The 26,960-nt window shown below is 36.5% G+C and overlaps 2 protein-coding genes across 4 annotated transcripts in view; one reads left to right on the top strand and one right to left on the bottom strand.

Moving 5' to 3' along the window:
* Positions 1-26,960, bottom strand: part of Ptx1 (pituitary homeobox homolog Ptx1) — a 168,131-nt gene that overhangs the window by 57,508 nt on the left and 83,663 nt on the right. The gene's annotated exons all lie outside the window — the stretch shown is intronic.
* Positions 15,775-17,217, top strand: LOC141479923 (uncharacterized). The gene is made up of 3 exons (XM_074169239.1): positions 15,775-16,213; positions 16,273-16,494; positions 16,552-17,217. The coding sequence occupies exons 1-3, from the start codon at positions 16,163-16,165 to the stop codon at positions 17,092-17,094; spliced, it is 816 nt and encodes a 271-aa protein (XP_074025340.1). The 5' UTR covers positions 15,775-16,162; the 3' UTR covers positions 17,095-17,217.

Here is a 26,960-nt window from a genome sequence, read left to right as displayed (position 1 = left end):
CAGACGTCCATCCATCCGAATTCGTCCATAAACCACCTTACACTCCGTCATGCAACAGTGAAAACATAACGAATCTGTCACAATTACACTTGATTATCTGCCAAACAATCCACTCTCCCTCTTCGAACGTAAACAATGCCTATTAATTTCTAATGCCATATTGATGATATCCGCCGACCCTTTTGGCAGCCGATTCAAGCGTGTCTCTCACAAAACATTGAATACACCGACGGAACATTGAATACACTGACGGCTCTTTTATGTTCCGTGCAGATCAATCAACTAGTCCGCGATGATAGAACATGAACGTAGATGACGAATCGTCGGGTCGACTGTGCTTCAGGGAAGCGCTATTGTGATGGCTCTTGCGGAATAATTCGCTAATCCACCGCAGGGGGCGCTGCTGTCATAACTGAAACATCGACACTTGCTCGAATTCTCATGCATTTTTTCGATAATTCAGTGTCATTTTTCATTCAAGGAATTGTCGGGTGTTCTAAGCTATTTGAAAAAAAAGTTCAGTGAAGGAGGCTGACGAAGCTGTTCATTGATGGGCGAAAAATCTGCATTTGATGTTGAATGAGGCTACGAGAAAACTTTGGTTGGTTGGTTGAATATAAATACGTCAAGAGGCTCAGGCTGCTAGTTGGCCATTCATTTGTTTCAGTTTCACACTTCTCATAAGAAGATTCGGTTTTATGACTTCCATACATGAAAATTGTCATTTTAAAACACTCAGAGTAATAATAAGACATAGAGTTGCCATGCCTATAGCAATACAATATATACAACAATTTATTGGCGAGGGGGGTTGGCGGGTAATGAGAGGTTATGAAGACTTTGTTTACATTTGAGCTAAGTTGGACCATAAAACAGTGGCAGTTGGTTTAGTTGATAATCGGAGGGATATTATATATTTACTAAATGAATCATTTCAGGTGAAAATGTATTCTGTTTAAATAGTTTCTACAGGAAATCTGATTCTTATTAATGATTTAGGAAATGAGGCCAGTTTTTCTACCACCTACTACATTTTTATTCACGTATGGCTTCATAATGAAGCGCGTCGTTTATTGGGTTGAAATTAAATTATTTCAAATGAACTATTTGATAAATATTAATTTTAAAAGTAATGAACTCTGCTTCATATAATCAGATGAAGAAATTTGTGATTTATTCTCAGATTTGATGAACAAGCGGTACGCTTTGTGAAGTCCGATATAAAGAATTTTCGATAAGAAATCATGAATATTCATAATTACGCTCGATGTTTGATATTATTATGTGGTTTCATTCAAAATTGGTATCTAGGGGTCTTTGTAGATAGACATTATGAAAGGGGATATTTTTTATGTTTCCAATGATCATTTTTTTTAGATCTTATTCTTATAAATAATGTTTTTGAAACTATGTTCATATTATTTCATTATTTGACATATCCCAACCAAAAAAAGGTTAAAAAAGTGAAAACCGTCATTTCTCATTGAATATTGTCTGAATGCAACGCAAGAACCAGTTGCAAAGAAAATAAAACCAAAACAGAAATCATATTCTTTGTGTGACGTAAGTTAGTTGTTAAGTGAGCAATAACAGATTTATCACCGGTAGCACAAGAATAACTATTTAGTATACAAACTGAACATTGAGCAGAGAGCTTTTTAATCTGTTGATCACAGAAAGAATATGACTTATGGCACACATATGAAAAACATATTTTTCATTTTTGAATACAGTTTTTTTCATTTACATTAATGATTTTTCGTCAGCATGAATTATTAAAAAAAACATAATGTCGGTCCACAAAGACCCCTAGATACCAATTTTGAATGGAATCATGAATTCTTATCGAAAATTCTTTGTATCGGACCTCGCAAACCGTACCGCTTGTTTAAAAATTCTGAAATTTCTTCATCTGATTGTATGAAGCAAATTTCATTACTTTTGAAATTAACATTTATCATTGTTATGAATTAGTTCATTTGAAATAATTTAATTAATTTAAACCCAGTAAACCACGCGCTTTATTATAAAGCCATACATAAACATCTAGTTGATGGTAGAAACATTGGTCCCATTTCCATAATCATTAATAATAAATCAGATTTTCTGTAGGAACTATTTAAATAGATTACATTTTCACCTGAAATGATTTATTTTATAAATATATAATATCCCTCCAATTATCAACTAAACCAACCGCCACTGTTTTATGGTCCAACTTACTTCCCGTAAACAAACAAAGTTATGCTGCCTTCAATGTAAGGATGGAAAAGGTCTCTCTCTCTATGTATTTTGTCACTCTGAGATGACAGCTATCACAACTGATCTATGCTGTCATGTTCTTTGCTATCCTTTCATATCTTTCACAGATACCATTTCGTAGTCTAAATTCTTTATAAGTTCAGGAATGTTGCAAATATATACGGCCGAAACTTTTTTAATTTGGATTTCAAATCTTGATAACTAGCTACCCCGCTGATTTTTTGACAGTCAACTTTCGAATGTTTCTTTTATTTGCAATTGAATCAAGGCTTTCTTGATTATATATATTATTTTCCACTAGCACCTTTACTTAACCAGACAAATATGGGGTCTTCTAACTGAGATATCCGAAGTTTGACAACTGCCATCTCACAAACACTTTGTTTTATTTGAATTTTAAGATGGAAAGCGCTTCATGAAAGACCCTATATATTTCTGGTAAACTTGTTATCGTAATAACCAAAAAAAAATCAATCTTCATATACTCAACCATGGCTTCTTTCAGAGGGATACAATTCGAAAATTGGGGATTTGTTATTCATTCTGTGAAAAATGATATGGAGATAACTGAGTTTTATGTCAAGTTGAATATGAGTGACATTCTTGATGATTTTATGTTGATGAAAATCAATATTTTGAGTAAAACCTGAGAATTTTGAAAATGAAGCTTCTCAGCTTGGATATGTATGCAATAGAATTATGAAAAGTAGTTATTTGAACACTAATCGGGTATAACTGATGATATGTTATACAGGGCGTTCCGACGAAAATTTAACCCCTTTGTAAATCAGATTCGAAAATTTCAAAGAACACGTCAATTTTTATTTCTAGTGGGACTCATTCTGATATGGAAATCGTACCCGAAACTTCCTCCCCCCTCCTGCGGTCAGCAACTACCCCTCTATTTTTTCTTCTTCTTCTTTTGACCCTCTATTACTTCTGTAATTTTTTTCGAAATTGGTTAATTCGTTATTGTGAAATAAAATGTTGAACGTTTAATTAAGAAAAAACAGAAAATTCGCTGTCGCTTATTTTGTTGAAGAAATCAACAAAAGTAATATCAATGGCAACACAAGCAACGGATAAAGTGTTCAAAATAACCTCCATCTAGTTTCATACAATAATACAGTCTACTTTCGAAAGCGTTCCTTATATTTTTGAAGATGTCCGGAGTCAGAAATGTCACATTTGTAGAATTTATTTAATTAGAAGTAAACGTTTCAAAATGGCCGACACTGTTAGTTTTTCTGCACTGGTAGTTTTTGTTGAATCTAGTCGTCGCAGAACAAAAAGTAGATAGTTTGCCACTGTCACTTCTTCACGAATTATTATTCACTGTGTTCCAACATGGTTTATTCTATTGAAGAAAGGTTAGAAATTGTTGCAACCTATTATCGAAATAATGAAGGTGCTAAAGCTGCTGCAAGAATTTATAATATGAATCATCCAGACTACAACGTGAGCCATCAATACGTTAAACAAGTAATGGATCAGTTTCGAACTTCAGGTTCTGTTCTAACAGAAAACATGAAGTATACCGTCCTGCCAGAAATAACGTAGTTGAAGTTGCAGTTTTAGGATACTTACTTAACAATCTATCAGACAAGTAGTTAGAGCGTCTGGTGTATCAGCTACTATTGTTTCTCAGATTTTGAAAGCCTACAAATTCCATCTTTTCAAATTGAGGCTAGTTCAGGAATCAAACGAAGATGATTCTGATCGTCGACTTCAGCTTTGTGAGGTGTTCAGCGAGAAATTGACCAATAATCCAAACCTATTATACAATACATGTTTTTCAGACGAAAGTTCATTCATGTTGAATGGTGAAGTGACTAGACATAATTGTCGTTACTGAAGCGATGTGAATCCTCATTTAGTGATGGAACCACATTCACAAACTCCACAAAAATTGAATATTTGGGCCGGCATTCTTAGTAATCATATTGAAGGTAATCTCAATTGGGGTAGTTTTCGTTGAAACACCCTGTATGAATACTTCATTAGAAACTATAGATTTCTGACTGAATTTGAAATAAACCTGCATGACCCCATAAATGTCGATGATACTATAACTGAGATGTCCAAATTCACCGGAAATTTCCTAAAATCAACTCTTGTCTGTACTTGTTTTTTCAAAAGTTGTTGTTTTTCCATTCCCGTATTTTTTACGGCGATACGTGTATTTTTAGGAATTTATTTTATTGCTACCAGTCCCAACTATTATCTTAAAGCCAAGAGATGTTTATTCAAGCTCAGCAAATTATTGATGGCAATAATTCTTTGTCAACTCCTCCCACATTAATTGGTGCTAACTACCCTGTCACCAGACATGATTCTTAAAGCTAACATATGCTTCTAGAAGAAGCATCGACTACCTTGGGTTGCGTGACACTTTTACAGTCTGCGGCGACTTGATTTATAGTGGGCCACAAATAGATGCTTTACTTCCACGATGTTTGACATGTTTTCGATATAGAGGGATCATTTTACATGAATTTTGAGGTGTTAGACAGCATGATTCTAAGAAACTGGGACGAAGATTGAAAAAATTCAACATTTAAGAATTAACGCATTATAAATCGAACAATTACTTGAAATTGGGGCATGATTAATTGGAGTGATGTACAGTTTGGTCCATTTACTTTGAAACAAATAGTTATTGTTCGGAACCATTGTAAATGCACGGCTTCAGGTCAAACAGCATACAGGGCAGGTCAAAAAATAATAAATTTGTTCTCCACTACATCCCTCCAACAAACAAAGCAATCCAAACAAAGATAAATGCGTAGATGGAATGGTCTCATATAATAGCATATAACATTTATGAAAATCATAAATAGGAGCGGACCAAGGTCTGAGCCTTGTGGCACGCCTGATGCAACCATTCTATTCGTAGATTAGTGAAACTGTTTCATCCGGCGTGCCACAAGGCCCAGTCCTTGGTGGAGATGGTTATGAAACTACGCGTGAAGTGGCAGATATTTTTGAAGAACGACATCGAGAAAAACAAACTCACCCTAGAAAATAGACACAACTATTTCATGAATGAACTGGTGTCAAATAAACTTTCATGAAGCTCAATCTTGAAAAAAAATACCATATACATCGCCCACCCTGTATGTTACGTATTACTGTTCATCCATTTCAGTTTCTTCAAAAATTGACGTGTTTATGTCGTAACAAACGAAACATTTAATCATTTTCAGTTATTTGTTTTCTTAATCTTATCGTCTGTAGCAAAATACACTTAATAATAGCTGTAAATTTTATATGACAGTATGTTTACTCATTTTTGTTCTTCATTTTTAATTTTAGAAATTTCGATTTCGAAACATTTAGACATCAAGCAAACAAATTCTGACAATAATTTTTGAAATTTGTCATTGAAGTCGTTAGAAATAATTCAAAACCATTGAAAAACGATTTTTTTCATTCGAAGAAATCATTGAATATAGAAATATCTGTTTCTCTGTTTGAAATCTGTTTTTCCGTTAACCAACTGTCGCACTCCTACGAACGACAACCCTCAGAAGGCGAAACTTGTGCGAGATAAGGACTAACGAGGTCTTACCTCTTAACGTGTGATTCCTAATACGGATTGGACGATAGCAAGTGAAAATCGACGCTTCAGCCTGGGGCTTGTACCAGCGACTAACACGGCGGTTAATTTGACTGAGTGAACAAAGCACCCACGTCGAAGCGACAACCAAAACTATGTATCTATTTATCTATCTATTATGAAAGTGTATATGGTAATAAATATCAGGTGATTCAACTTCTTTCATTCGGACTACAAATTAATCGAGAATAATGAAACGTATAATATATAAACTGAAACCTAGAATAACCAGAAAGCTCACAAGTTCAAAAAATTTTCCGCAAAGATGTCAACAAAGAATCATTGAAAATGAAAGCATTGAGGAATATGGAAATGAAAATTGAACAATGCCTCATAGAGGCATTGTTCAATTTTCCACCAAAACCTTAAAAAAAATAGCAAAGTGAGATAATTAAAAAAGAATATAAGACAAAAGATGGAAAGAAAAAAGTCGTGGAGCAGATATGAATCCAACCCACCAACGGTACATATCTGCATTTTTAATATCACCAGCCTCTCTCAGTTCAAAAACAAACAGCCAATATAAACGCTCTGGTGATGAACTCTACGAATGTATCGCATCCAGTATTCTGTTATAAATATCAAACCTGTCCAAAGGACAAATTGGTCCACCGCCCATTCACCGTTTTTGCAATCATCTTCGAAATTGGAACCCGATATTTTCCGTTCGACTTGTTTTCAGTCACCGCGATATTGATTTGTTGGTTCTTCAATGAATCCAACAGAAAACACCTATTTCTATAATATCATATTACCACATCAGGAAGACATTAGTCTTAGATGACTTGTAGTTTATTGTAAACATTCGTAGCCTTTGATCCTAGCGATGTTCTTTGACCATCCCCAATTTTCGAACGTGACGGTATGATTTATCGCTAGCTCAGAGTTATTACCGACACAAATTTCCGTACTAAAGTAATATTTATATTTGACCTACTGAATATTTTCAATTTTCCATTGAAATAATAATTATTATTATATGTTATATTTTCCATACCAATCTTGATCGGGGTGCTAACATATCTAGTATTTGCGATATAAAAAGGGAATCTGTGTGTTCTTTGACGGTCTCATAAAATTCTTGGGAAAAATACACTTATAGCAGAGCATACTTGCCTTATATCTTTTTTTTCTGTCATAGTTTCGCATTAGCTTGTAGCTGGACACAAGTATTTTGCATCTATCAATTTTAAATTCGAAACCTTTGAAGTGACCCATCATGGGAAACGAAACCAATTCAATTACAACCTCTCTTCGTCAGACGTGTGGCATCGGTTTGTGAGGCCGCTTGAATTCATTTTGTTGCTTGGTCATTGCGAAAGTTCATAATAGAATCACGAGAAAAATTTGCTCCTTCCTTAAATAAAATATTTGGTGTATAGGAGGTTCCTTTTTAGAACTGTGCATACGGTTTTTGGGCCGACTTCCAGATGCAGAGCAACCTTTCTAATACTATTTGAGGGATCTTCTATCGCATCAACTATAGCTCCTTCTAGTTCAGGCGTTATTACAGTTCTGATCTTCTACCAACTGTATTTCTGTTAATTTCCCAGTTTCACATAATCTTGCTTAAAGCACTCTAAATGATTTAGCACAAGGAATTGCACTGTTAAGATCTAATCCATAAAAAAGTGGGTGTCAGCCATCTCAGCATTAGTAAAATCATTGCTAATTGACAACTCTGACTTTCACTGATATGACAACCCTATCACTGTCAGCTGGTATCCAGAGCAGGGGTTCATGATATGCAAAGTGGCTTCATGAAAACGAAGTTCGTTATGAAGAAAATACAAGCGACAAAAAGTTATGTTGTCAGTTGATTTATTTAAAAAAAGACAACAAAACGTGTCGTACTTTTTTTACAATATTATTAGCTTAAAACGGCCTAACGAATCACCAAATGTATAATGACAATATTATCGACTTGACCTAGTTATAAAACTCAGTTTTTTGAAGCTTCCCCGTTAATATTCATTATTTGTTGCTATCGTCATTTTGACTGTTCCTCATAACAAAGTCAAAAAATAATTTCAAAAAGGTCCTTTTCTTCTTCAACAGTTTTCCTTATCTTTTTTCTGCTGTTGACAGAAGAATCATCATCGTTCACATCCATATAAACCCCTAACGTTTGTACACAAAAGCTTGGATAGCCGAAAAGTCATTAATTTTGCTTTCTGTACAGACAAACAGTTTAATAGCGCGGTCAACCCCTTTTCTGACTTGAATTGTCCCCCGTAAAAGTAAGCCACATCTGTCGATATTCCCCGGATAATCTCGTTCGGAGTTTATCCGAGTAAACATCATTTAGATGTGACACTTCATAAATAATATAGGGTGCGATTTGTGTGGGGTACCTACAGAAATGTAGTCCTGTTTCCAAATTCAAAAGTATTTATCGTTTCTAAATACAAAAAAAACAGTTTTTGGTTCTGCCGGCTCTGCCGAACCCTAAAAACATGATTTGTTCCCCAGCGGGGCAGGCACAAAGTTTGTGCTCTGCTGTTTCATCATTTTCCAAACAGAGGAATATTCTGCCAGACGTCCATAAATCTTCTTGCCATCCAGGTGTTCATCCAGGTTCTGGTCCATCCAGGTTCTGGTCCGATGAAGTCCTGGGTCTGCGACTGAAAACACCTACACCAGAACCACCGGAAGGTGTTTTTGATCCATCTGTGAATCAACAACTATTTGCTCTCAATATTCCTTTCTCTCGTAGGATCCAGCCCTCTATACTCGGGAACAGTTCTTCATAAGGCAGTTCGTAGTTGACAGTTGGAGGCATACAGTCAGAGGTTATTTACAGAATGCTGCGACTTCCAGTGTCAACAGTCTGTTGCACTCTGCATTAAATTGACTGTTCATCAGGTAATGTGCACAAGTCTATATGCAGTCCATCTAGCCTCTCTCTCCAAAAAATGTGGAGAGGAGGTAGATCTAGAAGGATCTCCATGGCTGCTGATGGCTAGACAAGCCATCAGTAGTAAGCCAGAGAGTTTTACTAAAAATCCATCGACATTTCCATAGAGACAGTCTGGCTTTGTGTAAAACTTTTTCCAAGTGAGCGTTCTAGGTGAGTTTGTATCAAGGACAATGCTAAGATATTTCACCTCCGTTCCAAATGGAATGACCTCACCGTTGAGGGAAAGTGGCGTTGGATCGTCCAATTTCCTCCAACTGGTGGAGGATATTATCACAGTTTTGCTTGGTTTGTGGAGCATGTACTATATGTTGAAAAGTACCATGCTAGTGAAGAAAAATGTAAACAAAACTACTTTCCCAAAGGTTGTCGAGTTTTTTCAAAGGAAGAATGTTGGTTATAGAGTGAAGAAATCTGAAGTCATCAACAGCGTGTAGATTGACAAACTAATTCGGGAGCCAAATATTGGAGCATATCCAATAGTAATATTGACAAAAAATTGTGATTGTAGGATATAAAAGTATCAACCCAATTTACTTCGTTTTCAGGCAGCAACAATCATTTGGTGGTTAGCCGGTTCTTGATGTAGAGAAAATGTCAATTGATCTAAGAAACGATAAGAAAGATATGTTGATTGTGAATATACCAGATTCCAAAACGCATATTGAGTAATTGGGCGAGAAAACATGCTGTTGCATAGGCATTCCATACTCTACATAACAAAATTCGTGAATTACAAAAATGGAAAATGACCGATTGAGCGTGTTGGAATCCACAGCTTTGGGAATCTTCCATTAGGAATCGCAGAAGGCTATTTGAATTTTCTGATTCTATTCGAATATCTGATAATTCCAATACATGTTTTCTGGAAAATAAATGTTATTGTTATTGTTACGCCGTGTCTAAAAAACAAACTATTATAGTCACCAATCCTTCGCATTTTCGACCTTCAAAAACATGGTCGAATTACCTTTCGCAAAGACATGCCAAGAAATTTGCCCGACATTAAATTCCTCTTAGACGAAGCTTACAAGTGTAATACTTCGGATTAGAAGGATCATCAAAATTATGCCTGGGAATTATGGTATAAAACTTGATAGCGCATCGAAGATTATCCAGGATCAGCATGTTTTGAGGAAGCGTTCCTAATTTATTTTTGCGACGCTTTATTTGCTGGAGGATTTTTCCCGCTTTGTCAAGATTTGGCTTCCAATCTTGTTATCTGTAGGCTCTGAGGTTGGTTTTTATTGTTTTGTGGGAATATTTGATAAGTCAAGGCTACTGAGAAAAGATGGAATGGTGCATGGGTGAAGTTTTTCAGCTGCTATTTTCACACAGCTAAGTGCAGAGGCTTTGCAGTATTTTTTGAAGCAGAAAACATTAATAACAACATCAAAATAGTTGTATAGGAAAGAAATTAGTATGTTCTTTACGGGAAAAATAAGTTGATGTCGATCAAAGGTACGGGGGATGAAATGAAAGAAATTTCAGGGGTGGGAAATGGTTTTTCATCATTTGCACCGAAACTAGCACAACTATTAAAAAAAATACAATAGTTGTAGGAATTATAAAAATCCACAACTCTTGTACCAACGAGTTTTTCAGATAACCTGAAAGTTCCGGACCTGAAATATCAACGCACAACTCACTGTAAACTTGTTAACAAAATCATCAATTCAAATTATGCGTCAAAATTACAACGGTATGTGCCGAGATTGTGGTATAGGTTTTTCGTCGATCGTAACACATAGTTACTTTTATTATAGAACAAAGTTTTAACAAAAAATAAAAAAAAATTGTTTGTAACAATTTTTTTTTAAATAAACAATTAAAAAAAGAATAAAAAAACAGTTTTTCAAAACCTCAAAAGAACAATAGAATTTATGATTTAAAAAAAACGGTTCCTCAATTTTAATATTTAATTGCAAAAAACGATTGTTAATTAACAAACGCATTTTTCAGCAACAAAGAATTTTAAAAAAAAAACAATTTTTCTTCTAAAAATTATGATTTTTTTCCATTAACATAATGCAAAAAAAAAAATTTCGAATTGCTTATAAACAATGTATTAGTTTATAATAAATTTATTAACAATAGCTGTAAAAAAATTAAAAAAATATTAATAATTAGCTTTTAGCCATGAGACATTGAAACCATAAAAAATTAGGAAAAAAAAGTTTGTAATATATTTTTTATAAAATTATAATTTTCAATTGTCAATAAAAAAATAGAAAATAACAATTTTTTTATTTTGGCAACGGTAATCTATTTTTTTGCCTATTAAGGATAACTTCACCAAAGGAAAAAAATGCCAGAGTTTTAGTTTAATAATTATAGGGATTTTCATATTAATTTTCAATTCAGAAAAAGTTATCAATTAACAAATTTATAATTAACGTTAAAATTGGGATAAAAATTGTTTGACTGCGGATCATTGTTTATTGACGTATCCCAACATTACATGAATTTTTTCATTCTTTGATATATACATTTGATATGTTTAAATTTTTTTTTGTTTTTATGTCAGAGTGACGAAAGGCGCGCGGAAGCCAGACTACCCGCTTTTGGCTCTATTTTCAGGGCTCTGTAAAAATTATAAATAATCGAGATACTGTTTCGGGAGTTGGGACATTTTTTACGCAAATTCATCTTTTCAAATTTCCAAAATTTTTAAAATTTTCCGAGATATTAAGATAGATAGATATTTATTTAACTATGTAACTCATACATGATATGGTTTATAGCAAGTCAATCACAATTAATATATCATATTGAATGAATATATAATAACATTATTGTATACCTTCAGGTATACAACATAAAATATATCACAATCACATAAATTCTGTAATACACGTCAAAATTGAATTTTTGTCTGAATAAACTGGTCTCTAGAATAAAAACAATGTTCGAGAAGATAATTTTTTACATTAATTTTGAACAATTTCTCGTTCATGGATCTAAATTCGCTGGGCAATTTATTATATAGTTTAAAATCTAATGAATTTTTCTCAGATTTGGACAACCTGTAACGTGGCAATACTAAATCATCAGCCGTAGCAGCCCGGGTAGTGTAATGATGCAGGCCAGAAACTTTTTGTATATTCTGCCTTTCTGAATGGATTTCTAGTAAATTTTGGTATATATACACACAAGGGAGTGGTAGAATCCTCATTGTTTTGAACAGTGGTTGACAGTGGTCTCTATACCTAGCCCCAGCTAATAGTCTTATTGCGCGTTTTTGTAACCTGAATATTTTTGAGGAATCAACAGCATTACCCCACAGAATCGCACCATAGCTGATCGCAGAATGAAATAATCCAAAATAAACATTTTTTAACATGCTCGAATTGAGGCAGTACCTGAGCTGTCTAAGCAAAAATAAGAGACTGGATAGTCTCTTACTCAATATATCTATATGAGGGGTCCAGTTCAAACGATCATCTAAAACAACCCCAAGCAATTTACAATGCTTACCTAACGTGATCTGATTATTACAGGGAATTATGAGGTTTTGTGTCTTCCCTTTATTCAGTCGAAGGTTATTGGCAGAGAACCAAGCTTCCGCTTTAGTCATCAAGGTTTCAGCATTATCAAGAAGACGTGAAATGTTGCTGTTTGAACTGATGAAAGAGGTATCATCCGCAAATAGGACAATTTGACATTTCGTCCTCATGTGAAAACATAGGTCATTAATGTAGATGATAAACAACAGGGGTTCAAGAACAGAACCTTGCGGTACTCCATGTTTTATGATTTTCAGTTCTGAATCAGAACTGTTGTTAAGATGGACAAACTGTTGTCTACCTTCTAAGTAAGACTTGAACAGGTTCAACGGCGTGCCTCTAATGCCATAGAATGTAAGTTTTTCTATTAAAAGTTCGTGTGAAACACAATCAAAAGCTTTGAGAGATCACACATGGTAAGTACTGAATGACCATGTCTCTCCAAAGCACCATTTTTTTTCACTTAATTGTTTATAACTTTTGTAATTTTTATCGGCGTGTTTTCGGACCTTTCCTTAAACTTTCTAGGCAAAAATACGAATCGAATGACACCTTGGTCGTAATTTTTGGACAGGGCTGAAAAATGTTACAAAAAAAGGTACACGTGAACTAGACTATATCTACAATGTAACTTTTCCTATGATAGAGTGTTTTTACATGAATATCTATCTATCTGTGATTGAAAAATTAGCATTGTAGCCAGATTTGATTATAAACCTCCCCTGGAAAACCAATACCATCAAAAACAGGTTATTTCTAACAACAAAAGGACCTCTCCCTGACTGGGGATAAGGAAGTAGGGATTATCTGGCTAACCTGGCCATATGCGAGTGAATTTGGAGCGATATTACGGTAAGGGTTGCCAACCGAATGGCTATTTCCAAATGAACATCGCACCTTTTCCATCCTCCATTCACACAGCGGAGAGACAGAGACAGGGTGGCATAGAAGGGTTCTTTCATTTGGCAAAACGCAAGAGGTAAACGATGTCTTTTGTAATGTCATTCCGTGTAGATACTTCCCCGGAAGGTAATTACCGATCCAACTCCGGGGACCAACAAAATAATTGGAGTGGTCTCGGGAGGCTCGATTTAAATTAGGGAGAGAGTAAATCTGGTGGAGCGAGAGAATTGGACGTGTTCACCGGCAAGAATGTCTAAGCATATACAGGGCGGATGTAAATATACCTATCCCCCTTAACTTTTGGACAGGGCAAAATATATCAAAGTCGGACAGAATTTGTATGATAAGTAATCATTCTTATAGGTTGTTCACGTTAAGAAGAGAATGACGTCACAAGATGACAAGTTACGACTTTGCCAACATGTGCAATATTTCAAACTTTCAAATTTTTTTCTACTGTTGATATGTTTTATTGCTATTATCCTTACTTACTTTTAGTATTTGTTGAGACTATTTCGACAATGCTTTAGGCATAGTGAATATACGCAGGTCTTAACAAAAGAAATGATTAGCCCTGAAAAGTAAAGAAAGACTGACAGTTTTCGAGTTTTTTTCGATTCGACAACGTCTGAAATTTTACTATCAGTTGAGCAACTTACAAAATGAAATGTTACTAGTTTCATTGCTGTTGAACGCATTTCAGTGGGAATTTTAACGTTGTTGGATATACAAAATTACCAAAAATGACGTCATTCTCTTCTTAACGTGAACACCCTATAGTACTTTTTGGTGGAAAAGCCAATGGTGTCACATCACACGCCACTGACAGGGCGTTATCAACTTTTTTTTAAATAGAAAGTGGGGTTTTGTGTCTTGAAATATACTGAAAAGCCCCCAGACACAATCACTGCATACACCACAATAAATCTTCTTTCTCGTAACAGGCTCTATAACAAAATTCCAAATGATTCGAAAAATCTGTCCGTTTCTTTCTTCAAATTCAAATTAATGAGATGTCTTCTATCAGGTGAGTTATCACTGTGAATTTTTGTTAGTTGTAATCTGTAGTTTGTCATTATGCTACGTCGAAACTTCAGGGATGGTAGAATTATAGTTTAGTCTTTTATAACATGTGAATTTGCTTGTGGGCTTCAAAAAGTTAAGTTGTCACACCCTGTAATGATTTAGTTCAGTTGACTGAGTGAAGGAGAGCACTTGTCCCAGAACAACCATCTTGACAGAATGGATAGAGTCGGTGGATTTTGAAGAGAAAATCTCGATATTTTATCCGTCTTTCCTTCTCTTTTCGGAGGATGTTCGTCTCGCCAGGAGCTGAAAACTCCACGAAAAATGTAATCTTGCTCTGGTGGTTGAGAAGGACTACATCAGGCTTATTAGCTTGCATGACCCTGAGGGTGGGGAATGAATAGTTTCAATAAATTCACCATTTCTCGTTCCACACAATGGATTCAATATCCCTTGGAGCATAGGGCAACACCGGTGTCTTGTCGATACCGGAAGAGTGTCGTAGATGGTAATATAGCACTCTTAGGGCCGTGTTATGTCGGTGGATATAGCCCGAGACCATATGCTGGACATGCTGATAGCTGATGCATTAGGGTCTCGGGCGCCTCGCGGCACGCCCTACACCTTATGTCAGGAACCTCTATACCCATCACGCGACTGCGCTAGACTAAGATGTTGAAGATACCATCCTGGCAAGCTACGATTAACTCCCCAGTTTCCGACTTCAGCCCAGTCGACCTGAGGAAAACAAAAGTCAGGCGCTTTGATAAGCCAAGATCTCCATTGTTATTGAAGAAGGCCCCATGTATTGGCTTATCCTTGGGTTTCCGCAGAAGTGAGGTTATCTCTGCGGCTTTCATCTGAGCTTTTTGCTGAACTGGTTTCAACTGGGTGACACAGTTGTGGTCACCTCGTTCAGTGTCGAAAACTATACCGAGTTCATCAGGTGCTCTGGCAGCTGCCCTAAAGAGAAATGTTCCAATTCCTGCTCTCATGGTCACGGACCATGCAGAGAAGGGGATCCGAACTCCTGACGACTTTACAAGCTTTACAGTACCATTTTGTCATGTAGACACTCTAAACTAAAAAGTCCACGGCCTCCTGTTGTCGGGGAAAGTACAACCGTGGAACGGACAATTTGGGATGCAAACTCTTATAGGTATGCATAAATTTTAGGTATTTACGTCGAATTGATACAGCTTCACCCGAGTCCAATTCACTACTACAAACAAATAGGGTAAGATTGGAACGGCAATTATATTTGTTGCAGCAACTTTGTTCTTTTCCGACAGTTCTGATGACCAGATCTGTCAAAGTTCTTTCTGTAACTTACCGCAGAGAGAGTCCTTCACTACTGTCTTGTGAGTGGCGTTTTTGCACCCCGAGGTGGATACTGGATACTGGACAGAACATAGATACTGGAAACTCCCAGGATGAAAATCCTTAAACTCATAAATAGTTATTTATGTATCAAGGGAATTAGGAGGGCCTTAATTACCGATGGCAAAGTTTGCGTCCCGAGGGCCTCTGGCCCGAGGGACAGCAATTGCCTGCGGTTATTAAGGCTCATTAATTCCCGTGGTACATAGATAATTTTATTTCTGACCGATTTCAATGAAATTTTGTTCATTTTTGAAACGGAAAAATGTACCAATTCATTACCTTCCCGGTATATTTGAATCAGGTACCGTTGATTATAGTAGAGTTTTCTTGTTGCTAGGTTGTTGCTATGTTACTTGTTTATAAACAGAACTTTGTTATCAAGCTGTGTTTGCGGTGAAAACGTGTTTTCTACCCCAAATATAATGGAGGATATTTTGAAAAAAGCTGAACAAGCAAGAGAATCATTAATTCCATCGAAAAGTGAAGCCGTATACCAAAAAGAATACAAGATACCTATATCTGGACTGGCTGACACGGAAAAATGTTATGCCAAAAGATGTCACTGAAACTGTATTTCTGGCATATTTTCAAGAACTGGTAAGGAATTTTCTATGTTTTTCGGTAGATTTGGTAGTAATTGTGTTTATTCGTTTCAGTCAGAAACGTATAGTCCGAATTCTTTATGGACTAAATGGTCAATGCTAAAATCGATGGTGACTATACATGAGAAACGAGATATTACCAAGTTCAATGAACTACAGGCTTTTTTGAAACGGAAGAGTAAGAGTTATAAGCCGAAAAAGTCTGCTGTTTTATCTCCTAAAGATGTTATCAGATTCCTAAAGGACGCTCCTAATGATATTCATTTATTGCATAAGGTAATTTTTTTCTTATTTTCCTTTTTGTTTGTATTTATTTCCTTTTTTTTGTTATAGGTTGTTTTGATTATGGGTTATTTTGGAGGATGCAGAAGTCAGGAACTTTTGAATATGAAGATATCGGATATAGAGGACCGGGATTCCGTTATGGTAGTGAACGTATCGGAAAGTAAAACTGGTATATCGAAGAAATTTACAGTTGTGGATGAAAAAGAGTTCTCTGCTTTGCCTTTATTAAGACTTTATATGTCTTTGCGTCCTAAAGGTATTGAACGATTTTTTTTGAGCTTCCGACAAAATAAATGTACATCTCAGCCAATTGGAAAAAACATGTTTGGGAAAATCCCCAGCAAAATCGCAATGTATTTAGGATTGCCAAACTCATCTTCCTATACGGGACATTGCCTTCGTCGCACTTCTGCTACTGCTCTAGCCAATGCAGGAGCAACTATGACTAACTTAAAAAGACACGGAGGTTGGAAAAGTTCCACGGTGGCGGAGGGGTATTTGGAGGATAGCATCGAATTGAGAAAGAAAACGGCGCGTATGTTGTCTACTTTGTCATCAGAAGGGGCAGGTACCTCGACTGTAGTGAACTGAAGCTCCAGCCATACAAAAGAAGAAATTGTTTTCAGTGGCGGAAGTAATTTTCAGGGAACATTTCAAAATTGTACATTTATTATTTGTAATGACGTGAATAAATAAAATATGGTTCAGTTTTCATTTCTATTTATTTTTACTTGTGAAAGGTAGAGGGAATTATAAAATCTATAATGTCCCAAGGGAGTTATGACCCTCTTTATTGATAGCGTAACTATGACGATATAAGCTTATAATATCCCGGTCAGAAATAAAAGTAATTTATAAAACTCATTAATATTATTCACTGTGTATGAATATGTACGTATTGATGTGCTGTGTAAATCCATCATTAATGTATTTTTATTCGATATTCAATTAAATTAGACAATGTATTTTCGTATAAAATTGAATTATACACCTATTTGTACTTGTTATCGCCGTATGAGAATCAACAAAGAGAATGTGTACAAATGTGAAGAAAACTCATGTACAGGCCTAGCCTTCGTGAGTGTATGTAACATTTTTTTACTTCTCTCTGTGACTTATTCATTTTGTTGTTTTTAGTGAATGTATATTATTACTATCGTCAAGTCGACTTATCAATTTCTCAATCTCACACAAAAACTCGAGGAATCCTATTCGTAATTGCTCAGCCCGTTACAAAATTGTAAAGTTGTTTTGCTCAACATTGCCAACCATGGAAATCCCGGAAAATTTCCCATTTAATTTCCTCCTGTTCAAACGGAAAACTCGATAACAAAATCTAATAATCCGGCAGCGCGCAAGAGAAAGAGAAGCGTCTCGTCGCGTACGCCAACCAGAGTCGTCGGCGTCGTTTTGCGACGGCCTCCTTTATAATTCCCATTAGGAGGCCATTACTTGGAAACCCGGATCAGCCGGTAATGCCCCCGGTAAGCCCGCAGTTAATGAATCAGACACCTCCGCATCTTCATCTGTCGATGCGTGTAACGAATTTGCTATATGAAGAGTTTTTTGTCGCGTGTTAGACAAACATGTTTGCTTCTTCTCGAAATTATGATTATTCGGTAGAAGATTTTTTGGTCGATCTAGACGTCTTTTCTTGGTGAGACATCAAGAAGACGGCCTTTGGTGAGTTGCTCCACCTCTTACCCGAGCAACTGATGCAAAATCAGACCAACAGGCCCATTAGTCTGTCATCCGTACCTTCCAAAGTAATGGAATCCATCGTCGTAGAAGATATGTCAGAATTATTAACAAAAAACTCAATCGTACCACCAGAACAACATGGTTTCACCAAAGGTAGATCAACCACCAGCAATCTACTACAGTGCATGAACGATTGGACGACAGTTCACGATAGGAAAATACCAACAGATCGTGTATCTTGACTTTGCGAAGGCTTTCGACAGGGTCCCAGTGAGGAGGCTAATGCACAAACTTGACACACACACTACTCAAGGCCAACTAAACCTATGGATTGAAAATTACATGACGGAACTTCCACGGTCAAAGTGGGTCAATCTTTTTCTTCGCACAGACAAGTCACACGTGGAGTTCCCCAGGGATCTGTTCTTGGACCGTTCCTCTTCGTTGTTTATGCAAGTGATCTTGCTCTCCACATAAAGTCCAGCAAGTCGTTTTATGCCGATGATACTAAACTGTATGGAAATGCCTTAGTCGAACATCATTTCCTTTAAGAAGACCTCAACTCGATTATTCAGTGGTGCGAGGATTGACTTCTACCTCTTAACGTCGACAAATGCGTCGTACTTCATCAAGGAAAGAACAATCCACTCCATACGTACACAATAAGCGGTCAATCGTTACGTAAAGTGTCCCCACATGCAGACTTGGGAGTGACTATTAATACTGACTTGACTTGGTCCGAACATATAATATCTACATGCAAACGCGCAAACACACTGATTTACCTCATCCGCAAAACGTTTCTCCATCTATCATATTCAAGTTCCATAAAACTCTACAAAACCTACGTTCGTCCAATCATGGAGTATGCAGGTCCAGTGTGGTGTCCTGTTCTGGTGCGCCATAGGGACTTGTTGGAAAATGTACAGCGTCGAGCCACACGTATGACTTTTGTTGAAGTACGTCCAACCTATCCTGAAAGACTGAGGATGGCACAACTGCTAGCTTTTGACCAACGTCGAGTCCGTGGGGACCTCATCATATCTTTCGGTATAGCTAAGTATAACTATGCTAATCAGAAAAAACTTTTTGTTTTCAACAATGATTCGCGGTTACGTGGTCACACACTTAAAATAAAAAAGGAAAAATTCGCAACGAGGCAGAGACAATATTTTTTGGTGAATCGTATTTTCGAAACATGGAATAACCTACCCAACGATGTTATGAATTCCGAGTCAGTGAGCAGTATCAAAAACAAAATAGACATTTGCTTATTGGCTTAATCGCCTGTATGCATATACTAATTACATTTCTTTTCTTTTTGCATGCATTGTATTAACTTGTTAATATCCTTCGTTTTTAGGCTTACATAGGACTTTGTCCTCAGCCTTTATGTATATGTTATAATAATAACAGCTCTGGTTCACCCCTTAGGCAGAACTCTCTGGGCCGTGAGTATAGAGGGCTCACAAGGCCGTAGACTAGAAGCCTAGAAGGAGAGGTTTTCCAACTGACCAGCTCGGGATGGTCAAAGGCAAGGTGATGGGGTCCATAAAGGTGATTTGCAATAATCTCATACATTTTGAGCCAGAGTAGGAGCATGAGATAAAAAATAGCCTTATGCATTGTTACGACAGTAATGAGCCTGCATTGAGAGGGTGCTTTATGGTGTGAGAGATTATGCATCCCATCTCCATCAGCGAGGCTATGTAGCTCTTTTACACAACGCCTCAAAAGCGACAGAAGAGGCAGTGGATGGTGTGGATGCACAGAAGTCGCCAGTGGAGACAATCGGACACCATAGAGCTATTCACACAGCTAGGTCTCCGAAGCCACAACAACAGAGGTTCATGATGTTCTCACAGTTCCAGTACTTTCCCAAGCGGGAAAAATAATTGCGCTACGATCAAGTCTGGAAACCAACACGCGCCTCATATGCAACATATGATGGACTGAAGAGCAGCAACTAACAGACATTTCTTGCTTGCTGTGCGGTGGATAGGAAATTACGACATGTCCATCACACTTTGTGTAGAGGTGTATTGCTAACGGCCAAGCAACATTGCATTAGCTGGATACGAATGCTAGTGGCGGCAAAAAATCCAGTAGTGAGACGAGCAAGAAGTATTGCTGGACATGAAAATTCTGTAGACGGATCTCACACTCATTGTGAGATCCGCAACGTATTGAGCACTTGAAACCACTCAACTTACACACTCCAGCCCTAGCGCAACTCAAAACTGACAGTAGATAAGTTCAACAAAACATGAAATAAATGAGAGAAACAATAAACATAGAGGATGTTTGAAGGACCATTTTGTTCTTGAGAAACTTTCTGTTGGGCCAGTATTTCATAGAAGGAGAGGTATGGCTGACTGCAAAAAGAACCTACTCATTGATAGATATTTATCGAAAGAGCCAGTACATTGTAAGCGTAACTCCTCTATGGGTTGGATCGATAACTCTGCGGTACGCAACTACCTGGTGATGTGTAATTAACAACTGAACTATTCTGGAGGACTTGATTTACCTAGACATCTGGTCTAGCTTGAGTCCAAATATAGCAAGTCACCTCCAGAAGGGGTTGCGCTGAATTAACCTGGTGAAAAAGTATGACTGTAGCATTTCCGAAAACCGGAGATATGTGGCCACCTATTTGTTCCATATGGATGACCTTGCACTTTGTGTGTCTCTTTTCCAGACATTGAGGATGGTACAAGAGAACGCATGATTTCGGTGTGGAATTTGGGATAGACAAATGTGCAATGGTCCATCTGAAATGAAAATCGTATGGAGATTACGGACAGGATGTGGAGCTCAATCTGGATGTAGACTCATCTCTGCGTGGAACTCTCTCCACGAAACGTATCAGCACAAACTCCAACAGTTCTAGTGGTTGGAACTATCAGATAGAAACAAAGTTTCTGTTACAAATACGGTTGTCGAGCGGATCCAACTCCACTTCTTCGGAGAAGTCAAAGAGACTAAGGGGACCTATGTCAACTCGATGTGGAGCCACGAAAAAGTATGCACCTCCTTTTGAGGCATGGGAGGAATCACAAAACATCCGTTTTGCGGTTATATTTCTCTCAACAATAGGGAGGTAATAGATTTAGGAGTTTGGAGTGTCACATGTAAGCCGCAGAGATAAATTTTCTCCGATGGTTTCACGGAGATGACACAATAAATATGGCTTCCTTCAAAGAAAGAACGTGACTTTCTGACTTTCCTGACTCAGATCAAGTGGGTTTAGTAGCAAACCAGGGGTTTCGCCATGATCCACCAGGAGGGTGTCTTCAAAACCTTGGACTACTGTGATCTACTGATAGATATAATTGTTTCTGGTACCTATATACAGGACCTGGCGTGGAGGGATTGAGACCTTCATACATTTGCTGTCAACATGTCCAGTATAAGAGACATCACGAGTGATGTATTACTATTATTATTATTATTTATTAACTTCAGGTACAATATAAAATATAGAATATAGACAGAGTAAAAACAAGTTAATAAACTAAGAAGTCACATAAACTGTTTCCAGTTTGTGTGTGACTGTGAAAATTACAATCAAAGTTAAAATCACTTAAAGAAAACTAATAAAATAATAAAAATACAACATTCATATTCAACCCTAGATATATCCTTATTTACACTTACATTAGCTAAAATACATATATACACATATATACATATATATATACACACACATACACATATATACATACATACACATATACACATACATATGGTCAGTTTGTTTTTCGATTTAAAGATATATTTATATAATAACGGAACACTATTTGAGGTTAATAACTATATATGTATAGACACAGAAATATTATCAATACACTATTTTATGTATCTCTGTACGTGGCAAACTGGTAATGTAGTCATTTAATCGTTTTTTAAATTCATTTTGGTTTTTTGAACTTTTTATTTGATTGGGTAGCGAATTAAAAAATTTGAGGCTGAGGTAGCTGTAGCTTTTTTGTCCTACAACTTTGTTCATAAACGGCATTTTGAAGTTAAGTTGTTTTGTTCGAGTGTTGTATTCGTGTTCTATCCTGGGGTGTTTTTGTTTCGATTTGAAGCATTTTATATTAGTAATCAGAAAGAAGAGCTGCACGGGATCAAATATATTTGTTTCGTGATAAAGAACATCTGTTGGGTGATTCTTCTTTTTTTTGAAAATTATTTTAAGGATTCTTTTTTGTGTTATTATCAGTTTATTCATAGTAGTCTTTCCAGCTGATCCCCATGCCAGTATCCCGTAAGTTATATGCGTTTGGATGAGAGCGAAATATAACGTTTTGAGTGTTTTGTTGTCTAATATGTCTCTTAGGACCTTGAAACGGTGCATTAGAAATTGGAGTTTTTTTATTATATAGATTATATGGGATTCCCATTTGAGTTGGTCATCTATAACAATCCCGAGATATTTAAACTGTTTAACAGGTGTGATATTAAACAAGCTGGACACATTGAGGGAAGTAAAAGATGGTGAGGAGCGCGCAGAAGCATAAATTGGTAGGTAGTACGTTTTGCTGAAATTTATTGTGAGGAGTTTATGTGAAAACCATTTTCTGATATTTGTGAGATCAATCTCTACTTTATTTTTCAGGGAAGACCAGGTAGTGTCCTCATAAAAAATGGCTGTGTCATCAGCATATGTGAAAATTTTTCCTATTGTTGGTACTGAGAATAAGTTATTAAGGTAAATATTGAAAAGAATTGGGCCCAGGGTAGTTCCCTGAGGCACACCATATTCTATATTCTTGTATTGACTTTTGTGGTTTCCAATTTTAACGCATTGCTTTCTGTTTAGCAGGTAACTCTGAAACAGCTTTAGGGTTGTTCCTCTTATACCTATGTTTTCGAGTGATTTAAGAAGGAGTGGGTGGCTAACTGTGTCAAAAGCCTTTGACAGGTCTATGAAGACACATAGAGATGCCTTCTTGTTATCCATAGCAGAATACATTTCAGTTGTTAGGTCTAGGACAGCATCTTGGGTCGACACACCTTCTCGAAAATCATATTGTCTACAGGAGAGAATGTAATATTTCCGGCACTCCTATGGTACTGTCGAGACACCAACATCAAATCCGTTTTGCAGAGCAAAACCTTTCCAACTCTTCATGTAATTAAAGCAATCAACTTGATATAACGATATGATATGATATGAAGCTCTGCCCCCTATCATACCCTGAAGTTGCTGGATTCTATCCAGAAAAGAGCCTGATTGGAGACGCGAACATCACGTCCAACTTGACAGCCTGGAACATCTCGTCTATAGATACTTTCACGAAAGGTGTTCAAGTGACTTGGCACATTTAATTTCACCGAGAGCGGTACACATCAGAAGTACGCAACAGACTGTCGCTGCCCATCGTTTCGAGGTTCAACTCAGTACACCTCAAAGTTCGCTGTTCAAGAACTCTTTCATATGGAGAACTGCGTTTTCCCAAATGGATTTAATCTTCAGCGATTCGAATCCAATGTGAATCGTTACTTTTGCACAGACACCGCTCTAAGAGCTCCTTAAGGATTTTCCTGTAGTGCTTGTGTTTCGTCTTTTTTTAAAAACAAAAAGAAAGTGGAAAACTGTAAATCCAATTTGCAAAGAAAAATATTCTTTGCAAATTGGACATCTGAACAATTGTTATTAACATTTTTGATAAGCAATATTCTCTCATCGAATAACCTAACTTTCAACCAAATTAAGTCGGATGGAACAGTTTTAATGAACCTTGGAGACATGTTTTCTTCATGCAACCGCTTTCAAGAAAATTACTCGATGATATATCTACACAAACAATTACTCCGTCAGGATTTCTTAGTTTTCGAAGCGTAATCGTTTTCTAGATAGGTACTTACAGTCCTCATAAAATAAAATTGCCCATCGTTACCGTCCATCATAAAATTTATCATCTGATAAAAAGTAATCCCGTAATTGATAAATTTTATCGACAATTAGAATCCATAAATTTTTGACTGCGATCGTAAGGAATTTATGTCCCTTTTTCAAATTACGATGGGCTGGGTAGAGTTTTTAACAATCGCAGAACAATTGGAGAAAATGATATGATTGTAGCCGATTAATATATTTATTCTCCAGTGAGTTTAATTTGCTCAGTGATGTATCTTCCATATCTTATTCTTTCGACAGACAAACTTATATTATCTGTATTCACAAGCAGATGAAATTTCCAGATTTCATCAAGGATCAACGTGAGTGGGTCAAATAAACCTACTAACCTAACCTAACCTGAGTATCAACTAACCAAACCCCTTAAATTGAAAGAGGTCAACCCCACACAAACCATACGAATGTCCTTCAGTGTTATTCTGAATTTTCTGTGCAAGCTTAGCTTCACCCTGTACCAGAGCAGGGCCATAAATAATGTCGCAATATCAGTGTTCCACAACGTTTCGATTTGAGAATAGACCACATTATATTTGTAACCAGAAATAGCTGAGCAGTTATGTGCTTCTAGAATCTAAGATCAACGTTCAGCCATATTTCCAGATTTTTGCCACATTCGTCCCACGATACCCAAATCTCATGTTGGTTAACCCTTCAATTTCCATCTTTTTGATTTTTGATTCAAAAAATCAGTTTCCACCTGTTTCTGTTCAAAATGAGGTTGTAGGTTTAGACCAGGGGTCTCCAAACTACGGCCCGCGGGCCAAATCCGGCCCGCCAGTGTCATCAATCCGGCCCGCGACAGCCAATGATTTACTGTCATCAATCTGGCCCGCGACAGCCAATAATTACCTAATTGTTGTTACTATTGCTGTGATAAGTTGAAGAAGAAAACACAGAATGAGTCCTCGTTTCAAAGCTTCAAATTTTTCCTTCCGCAAACTTCCTGTATACTTGGAGTAACTTTGAAGATGTTTCGATTCATAGTGTCGTTTAATGTTATAGTCTTTGAGAACAGCTATGGTTTCATTACAAATTAAACATAGCGCCTTATTACTGGACTCAATCACAAAATACTGAAAGTTCCATTTTGCTTGGAACGTTCTGCATTCACTGTCGATTTTTCGCTTCTTTTCCATACTGACAAATCACACATAAAAACAATAAGTCAAATCAAAATACTTTTATTGACGGGTGTTACTTTATTTCACAATAGACAGTTTCACTTCCTTTGCCTTTCTTTCGCAGACTAACTCGCAGTTGCGCCGCTAGCCTTTTTATATGCAATTAATTATGCCTAATGCCACCTAGCGGGTAGCTGAAAAAGATAGTACATAGTACCACTACTCGCCACTAGATGTCGTTAAGTGTCACAATACACAATGATAATTGAAATGCAAAAAAAGCGTAAGTTTGCTTAGGTCACGCACTTTGCGACTATCCTAGTCTAGAAATATAGTTAAGGGCAGTAATTGGCCCTTGGAACAAACTGAAAAAATCATTATGGCCCGAAGGCTTCAAAGTTTGGAGACCCCTGGTTTAGACTGATGTTTTTGACTCTTTTTTGTCAGTTTTCACAGGTGATAATAAGTACTTAACGTAGCTGAGTATCATTAAAATAATATCGATGATCGATAATTTGATGGAAGTCACATATGTTTATAAAAAAATAATGGAGGCTAATACTGATACCTTGCGGAACCCCAAAATCCACAGGCGAAGCACAGTTATGTAACATCATAAGTTCCATCATCATTTCCAAAGAAAGGTGAGTTTTCTAGAACCTTTGGTCTGAAGTATCAAATGCCTCAGTTTAACCAAGAAGTACCATTCTAGTAAATATATTGTCATCCGTTGGTTCAAATATATCTTGATTTATTCTGATAAGACCAGAGATAGGGCTATGGTATAGTCGAAATGAAGACTGAACGTTACTATTGATACAAAAAAAAGGGATGAGGGAATCTTCCAAAGAAAAGAAGGAAGTAATCAATTTGAAAATAAGTAACTCCATACATGAATGTGTAGATCATGCAAAGAAGTAACTTTCAGACACAAACTGAAAGAAAGTCTTCCTGAAACAGCTACTTTCATATAAACATTGAATTACACGAAAGAAAAAAATTCTTTCGAAACAAATACTTCTATATGAACACTGAATTATACAGAAGATACTTTTCTCTACTCAGTTTGTATTTCAAACATTCGTTGTGGAATGAAAATCAGATATCATTCACATGAGTTCTACTTTGAATTAATGGTAATAAATTGCACTTACATGGAACACGGTCATCCTCACTGGTATACACCGATGTTTTGCCTTAAGACACTTGCCCCAAGGCTCTTCAGTACCAAATTGGATAACATTATAGAAAATACACACACTTCATTCATGAATTACGATTTTTTAATGTCACGGAATGAGCTTGATCTGCTTATGTCATCGATGACATCGTAATGACATTCATTCACCTATTTGATTTAATCCCGGCCAAGAGGAATCTTATTTGAATTGAAGGGGTTATATTTTTAGGATGATCTTCAATTCAATAGCGTCTTCTTTCCACATGAAAAAAACATTATAATATCGGAAAATGTGGGTATAGTGCCTAAAGGGATAATTTTCGGCACATATGTATAAGGGACATATTATTATGTACCAAAGCAATTAATCTTCATCTTCAGTCGAGAGCCTGTTGGTGGAATTGTTGGAGTGTGACAGAAATGAAGTTTGATGGTATTTTTTAAAGTGATATGTGGAGATCCGTTTTGATAGGAGTCGATTTCATTTGAATTGTTTGAATAATATTGTCAGACGAATATATCAATC

This window comes from Leptinotarsa decemlineata, unplaced genomic scaffold, assembly GCF_025532065.1.
Source record: "Leptinotarsa decemlineata unplaced genomic scaffold, Ldec_3_MD MMD2_P_RNA_scaffold_5, whole genome shotgun sequence".
Classification (NCBI taxonomy): domain Eukaryota; kingdom Metazoa; phylum Arthropoda; class Insecta; order Coleoptera; family Chrysomelidae; genus Leptinotarsa; species Leptinotarsa decemlineata.
The sequence above is the reverse complement of the archived record's forward strand: the minus strand, read 5'-3'. Positions and strand labels throughout refer to the sequence as shown.